Source organism: Myxine glutinosa, chromosome 8 (genome assembly GCF_964187855.1).
Source record: "Myxine glutinosa chromosome 8, kmMyxGlut1.1, whole genome shotgun sequence".
Taxonomy (NCBI): domain Eukaryota; kingdom Metazoa; phylum Chordata; class Myxini; order Myxiniformes; family Myxinidae; genus Myxine; species Myxine glutinosa.
The window spans coordinates 89,287,611-89,295,106 of record NC_136268.1 but is presented as its reverse complement, the minus strand read 5'-3'; the positions used below and the strand labels follow the sequence as shown (position 1 = coordinate 89,295,106).

The window sequence follows — 7,496 nt, the reverse complement described above, 5'->3', positions numbered from 1 at the left end:
TCTTGAGAGTAGAGAGATAGTGTTTCCTAGCTCTCCTGAGGGTAAACACACTTGTTCCGAGCTCTGTGAAAGGAACGGAGATTCCCTTCAGTTGGATTAGCCTTCCATAAGGCAAAGGCAAGTTGTTTCAGGGCAACTGCCTCACCACAAGATTCCGTGTAACATGGACGGGAGGAAGGGTATGACAACTGAAGACGAGATGGGATAAATCTGTGCATGAGAGAGAGCAATTTACTTTGGAAGAATTCCCAGGATGAGTTGATGTCAGAGACAGTAGAGATGGGAGACCAGTCCAGATGATTGATGGCTGCTTGAAGACCATGCCAGTCGGCCTGAGTGAAATGCGGGACTCATCGGCGCTGAGGAGGCTCTCTGAGAATGGCCAAAGAGATGTCTACTTTAACAAGCACACGATCAGAAGAACCGATTGGAGCAGAAGAAGAGCAGCAGACATTTGCAGGGAAGTTTGTCATAACCAAGTCTAGAAGAGAAGATGCTCCGTTGACTGAGGTCGGGATTGGTCGGGAAATTGACAGATTGTGTCAGTCCCAGTGAGTCGCAGAAGTCTTTGCTGAGGAGCCATGGCTGGTGAGAGAGGTACCCACACCCAGCCAGCTCGCATGATGACAGTTGACATCGCCACATATGACGAAGAGAGAGTTGGGATGATTGGATAGAAGTTGGTACATATTTTCAGACAGCGAGATGTAAATGGAGTCATCACTGCTTGGTGGAAGGTACCGAACACATCTATCTATAATTCCAGTAATCTCTGTGTGTTTGTTTGTACATTTGTACGTTTGTACGTTTGTTTGTTTGTCTGTGACCGCTGTTTCTCGACAACCACGGGTCCGATATACTTTAAACTTGCCAGGTATATTGCTGGGGACCCGAGGATGTGCCTTTTCAAGGTTTGAAATTAATCGGACACGTACTTACCGAGCTATGGCGATTTAGCCGTTCGCCGTTCGCTTTGGCGTTGCGAATGGACCAAACCATTGCATGTAAATAGAGGGGGGGGTTCTGTGGTCGTTGCGAATGGACCAAACCATTCATGTAAATAGAGGGGGGGGGGGTTCTGTGGTCGTTACTGCCACGTGGTTTCAAAGTTTTTTTTTGTTGTTGTTGTTTGCACGCATGTTTTTTTGCACCCACGTACGGGCACGCCCTAGGATGTTTACACACACACACCCCTACACAAATTTTTTTTTTTTTTTTTTTTTTGGCAAGGAACGGGCACCCACGTACGGGCACGTCCTAGCTTATATATAGTACGGGCATGCCCTAATCGGACAATTACTTACCGAGCTATGTCCAAAAAACGATTCAACCAATCAGAGAGCAGCGAGCTATCGCGTGTGCCGAACGTGGCGGACACACTCTGCCTCGGATGGCACATTTGAGAGCGTATTCATTTATTTCACGTTTGCAAACTATGTTGGCGCTATGTTGGCGTTAAACTATGTTTTAAAACTAATAAAAACCATTTCATGTAAATAGAGGGGGGGGGGGATTGTCACTGTACTCGCACGAGCAGATGGCGGAAGTGCCTGACCGCCAAGTGAAGTCCGAGCAACTCGCGGTCGAAGGTACTGTAACGGCGTTCGGGCGGGCGAAGCTGCCGGCTAAAGAACGCCAGCGGTTGCCAAGCTCCGTTTTAAAACTAATTAAAACCCCGGGGGGATTGTCACTGTACTCGCAAGCCGTTCGCCGTTCGCTTTGGCGTTGCGAATGGACCAAAACATTTCATGAACCAAACCATTTCATGTAAAGCGTTCGCCGTTCGCTTTGGCGTTGCGAATAGACCAAAACATTTCATGGACCAAACCATTTCATGTAAATAGAGGGGGGGATATAATTTTAGATATATATATAGTACGGGCATGCCCTAGTATTAACAAAAGGTGGGAGCAGAGAGGAAGCCATAGCCAGAGGTACTCCTGGGGGTGGGGAGGAAAGAGGGCAGTGCAAGGAGAGTGAGGAAGAGAGTTTTTTTTATAAAGATAGCAACCCCACCTCCCGGGCAAGGCTCATGTCTATCATACCGGAGGAGGGAGTAACCAGGGAGAGATATTAAGGAATCAGAGACATCTTGAAGGAGGAAAGTTTCTGTTAGGCAGATTAAGTCTGGTTTGTCAGCCTAAGTAACCTGTATGGAGAGAACAATCAGGTTTGAGTGAAGGCCCCGGATGTTTGAGGTCCATACCGTTAGGGAAGAGGGAGGTCATCAGATACAGGACAGGAGATTGGAGTAGGGTAAGATGAGGGAGGAAAGGGGAGGTAGGGAGAGCTGTTGACAGTGTGTTGGAGATTTCAGAAGAGCTAGGAGAAGGGGAAGGATGCGGACAAAAGCTTAGATGGTGATGGGATGAGGCACAGTAAGGAGTTGTTTGAGGGGAGCAGAGCGAAGTAGAAGGTTTGAGGAGGTGGAGGAATGAGTTGGAAGGGAGAGGAAGTGGGAGGAGGCAGCTTTGTGGAGGAGTTAAGAGGCAACTTTGAGGAGGAGGGGTGACGGGGTAGATTTGAAGTGGAGAGGTGAGGGGGGATTTTTGAAGGCTGATCCATGGGGAGTGAGGGGGGAGATTTGAAGGGGAAGGGTGAGGGGGTGTTTAGGAGGGGTGGGTAAGTTGGGAGTTTTGAAAGTATTGGACAATTAATGAAAATCAAAAATTTATTACAAACTGAGTTTCTTGAGATTTTCAAGTCAGAGATCCATTTGAAAACGTTAGAGGAGTGGTGGAATAAAGGTGAATTTATCGTATGTAGGAAAGAAGAGCTATACCTCTTCTATACCTTCTTCTATACCTGTGAAGGATTTAAAAAGGATTTGCATGTCAGGTCACTGAATTCAACCACCAATTATTTTTGAGGTCAACGTAGGCCAAAAGGTCAGCATAGGCCAAAGGTCAACAACTTGTTTTAAGGTTTCACAAGTATCGTGCTATGCAAGACATGTTTCTTGTTTGTTTGTTATTCTTCTTCATGTCAAGGTTCCAGTATGAAGGAATTGGTAGTCATCACTTGCAAAGAAAATCTCACGTAAAATGTATTTGGTAAATCCAACGGGGAGTCGCAGGTGGAATCTGATGCGGAGATCTCATATACGATCGACTGAGTATGGAAGGAACTCGCCAACTAGACGATGGTTTGTCCAACATAATGAAGTAGACAGCTCGGTATTATTAAATCAGCAAAGGCAATTGAGGCACTATTGAAGTTGCAGCACCACTGCTGCGAGAAAAAACAGATGAGGAAATGAGGGATTGTTGAAGTTTTGAAGTTCATTAAAGGAACATGTGTGTGTGTATGTGTGTGTGTGTGTGTGTGTGTGTGTGTGTGTGTGTGTGTGTGTGTGTGTGTGTGTGTGTGTGTGTGTGTGTGTGTGTGTGTGTGTGTGTGTGTGTGTGTGTGCACGCACGTGCATGTGTGTATGTGTGTGACGATGGATTCCTTCAACTTAGGCCGATTCAATGGCCATCAACTGAGAAGTGTAGGCTACACAATCAGGATTTTTATCCTTCAATCCCCAAACCCCTCCATAGAGCAGGTCCACAGTATAAGTCGTGTCTGGAGGTAATCCATTCAGAAAGAGATTGGGGTAGAGAAAGAGAGATAGGGGATGAGGAAGAGAGAGAGAGAGAGAGAGAGAGAGAGAGAGAGAGAGAGTGAGAGTGAGAGAGAGTGAGAGTGAGAGTGAGAGTGAGAGTGAGAGTGAGAGAGAGAGGAGAGAGGGAGAGAGAGAGGGAGAGGGAGGGGGAGGGAGGGGGAGAGAGGGAGAGAGAGAGAGAGAGAGAGAGAGAGGGAGAGAGAGAGGGAGAGGGAGGGGGAGGGAGGGGGAGAGAGGGAGAGAGAGATAGAGGGAGAGAGAGAGATAGAGGGAGAGAGAGAGAGAGAGAATGAGAGAGAGAAAGGGTGATTGACAGATAGGGGGGAGAAAGAGGGTTTGAAGAATTACTTGAGCTTATTAAGTGTCTGATTCAATGGCCATCTGTATCATCAGCTGAGCAACCTCTTATCATCGATGTTTCAACCCTTTTAGCCAATAAATCGTCCCAATAGTGGGTCCATAACCATGGCTGTGTCCGAAGGTCATCCAATCAGGTGAAGAGAGGGAGAGGAGGAATTAAAGACAGAAACAATGTTACGGATTTATCACTAAAACAAAAGACAACTTAACCAGAGATGTCTCACCAAAATAAAGCATCCCTTTTCATTTTCCAAGAGATCTGTGGAATTACTTCAACCCATTGATTGCCTTATTGAATGTCCATCCGGATCATCAGCTTTTCACCTCCATCATTGAAATTTTGACCTTTTTAGGCCAGAACCTCTCCAAACTGCATGTCTCCGACCTTAGTTGTGTCCAGAGATCATCCATCCACTCATAAAGAAAGAAAGAGAGCAACATACAGGGAGACAGATAGAATGAGATTAGGAATTAATATCATTCTCTAATTGAATGGATTACTGGAAGTCATTTAATTTGTCCAATTCTGGATTGCTGTGCCATTGCTGATGTCCCAATAGTTGTCCATTCGATGTTGGACCAAGATGGAGAGGTGTTATTGATAATGATGTTGAAGTTTTTTCCATTTAAACATGATAGGCTAACATACCTTAAATTGACGCAGTGTAAAGAAAAACAGTGGAATTATGTTTACTAGAATGTTTCTTATAATAGAAGAGCACTGGTTTGGGGTCATGAAGCTGTAATTTTAAATGTCCACAAGATCCATGATACAACTCTCACCTGCTGGCCTTTCGTGAGAAATAGCTGTGACAAAAGGCAGGATTATCATCGAGCCAGGCTTCGATGGTGTCGGGGCTCAGGGTCTCTTTCGGAGAAGCAACCGAGTCACCTTTCCCCAAAACGACCCCATGTGGCGTGCTCGGATCCTCCACGACGCAGCTGTCATAGACCGGCAGACTCTCCCCTTCATCTTCCCCATCCTCCTCCTTTTTTTCATCATCCCCCTCGTCCTCCTCCTCCTCCTCTCCCCCTTCGTTCATCTCTTTCAAGCGAGCAAAGATCGCAGAGCAGAGTTCGCCGCACATTGAGGCAGCATTGCACCGGGCAAACCTCAGCGGACTCAGCAGAGACAATCAAGTGGGGCGTATGGTCAGCCAATCGGAGATCTCTTTATGTGGACTCGAGACCGAGAGTGCTGGCACAGTGGTGATGGGTTATGGGGAGGGAAACCAGGCAACAAGGGATTAGAGGGTGGCTGGGGCAGGAGAGAGCAGGAGCAAGCGAATAAAAACAGGGCGGAGGCTTTATGAGAGCCCCTTGGGTTATGCGCAGCAGTATCATGCCAGCAGTTGATGAAGGCAAATGAAGGGGATACATTGAAATAGGCAAAGTTCAATTATGTCACAAATATAGGAAGTGTAAACAAAAGTTGTTCTTGGATTGCAGGTGGTCTTATCTTTTATATTAATTTGCTTCACTGAACTATAGTACTCCAGGCTCATGGAGTCACATGCAAGGGCTGGACGATGATGGAGGCAATTGCCGATGCTTTCTTCATCTGCAGAACATTGTCCTCCCCCAAATCGGTGACATGTTTGAATATCGATTATTTTATTTGCGTGATGACATCATGACACAAACCACTTGGATTACGTTATGAAAGTTTATGAGCCACGTCCATTATCACTTATCAACGTTCATTGAACTTTACAACTGGTGGAGGCTAACTGAGGCTTATTTCATGTCAACTTGCAGCTTGTCGTTGCTGAACTAGGAAGAGGAATTTTTGGTCAGGTCAGTCTTTTGGGACTGCAACTGGTAGCATGTAACCCAGTGCTACCTGCCGCATGGTCGGTTGTCGGTGACTAAACTGAAACCACTCATTGGCTTTGCTAGTGGAGAGGGTGACTGTGACACCCAGGGTGCCAGGACCAAAAACAACACCTGGCAAAGGGCGGATGTGTTCCCGTAGCGAGCCAATGGCCATCCAGTAAGGAAATGGGGGGGGGGGGGGTCTCCTGAAAAACACACATCCGGTTTGGGCCGTTCAAGTCATACCAAAGGCTTTAAAACTGGTATGTGCTGCTTCCTTGCTTGAAAAGGATAGAGCATGGACAATCCCCATCGGTTGGCATCCATGGGGACGAGGAAATTAATTTTGAGGAAATACCCTGCTGAGTACAGTGAGAAAAGCGGCGCCATTGTTATGACGTCGCTGGGACCCAAAGTATCCCAGGAAGTGACGGCACTTCCCCCAAGCTCAGTAGATGTGTCTCGTTAGTATGTCCGTGTGTGTGTGTGTGTGTGTGTGTGTGTGTGTGTGTGTGTGTGTGTGTGTGTGTGTGTGTGTGTGTGTTCTATTACGAGCCTTAGCCCATGTATAACAAATAAAATAATAAAAAGAGAGCTGCGCTTGCCGATGGGAAACAGTGTATCTATCTGCAGGACAGTATCCTCGTCATCCGCTGGAGTTACGATCCTGTAAAACTCCACAAATGGCGAAGTTGTAAACGGCGAACAGATTCAAACATGTAAGTCAATGAGATACGTTCCAGCCTCACAAAATGTCCAAAAATCATTATTAATTTTTTTTAAATGGAACATTTAAATAGAAAAATAAGAACAATTGAGTAAAATGAGTAAAAACAGGACCGAAAGTCTAACAGCGGCGTAGCCGGGCTTGTAAAATATTATAAACCACAAACACACATGATTAGCTTTTCAAACAGTCACTAATGGTGTTTATAACACTAGGGCATTGCCCGTACGTGGGTGCCCGTTCCGTGGCCAAAAAAAAAAAAAAACGCTACCCGTACGCTCTACCCCGCCCGTACGCCCGTAAACAAAAAAAACAACGCTCTTCGCTTCCGCCCTTCGCTCTGACTGAATTGGGAGAAATAATGCGCATAAGAAATCGAATTACGTACCGTAATGGCGGTCAGCTCATAACGCGCTCAGCTCCGCTCGTCTCACATCGGCCACGCCTACGCAACAGAGCGTTCTGTGATTGGCTGCCGGAAGATAAGTCGTCACTGTCCGGAAGTTCGCAAATCGCAGTTAGGATGAATCGTTTTAATTTAATCGCAGTTTGAATTCGTTTTAAAACATAGTTTAACGGCAACATAGTTTTCCAACGTGAAATAAATGAATACGCTGTCAAATGTGCCGTCCGAGGCAGAGTCTGATCGCCACGTTCGGCACACGTGATAGCTCGCTGCTCTCTGATTGGTTGAAGCGTTTTTTGGACATAGCTCGGTAAGTAATTGTCCGATTAATATGAAACCTTGAAAAGGCACATCCTCGGGTCCCCAGCAATATACCTGGCAAGTTTCAAGTATATCGGACCCGTGGTTGTCGAGAAACAGCGGTCACAGACACACAGACACACAGACACACAGACACACAGACACACAGACACACAGACACACAGACACACAGAGATTGCTGGAATTATAGATAGATTAAACAAAGAAATTTGGAGGAATTCCGAGATCCGTGAGGTAAGTTTTACTTACAGAACTGAGCG

The 7,496-nt window shown here is 46.2% G+C and overlaps 1 protein-coding gene across 1 annotated transcript in view; it reads right to left on the bottom strand.

Annotated features, from left to right (window-relative positions):
- Window positions 1-5,296, bottom strand: part of PDE5A (phosphodiesterase 5A) — a 209,258-nt gene extending 203,962 nt beyond the window's left edge. The window contains exon 1 of the mRNA XM_078783484.1: window positions 4,751-5,296. Coding sequence (XP_078639610.1) covers window positions 4,751-5,055 — 305 coding nt within the window. The 5' untranslated portion in view covers window positions 5,056-5,296. The remainder of the gene's footprint in view (window positions 1-4,750) is intronic.
- Between the last annotated feature and the right edge of the window lie 2,200 nt (window positions 5,297-7,496).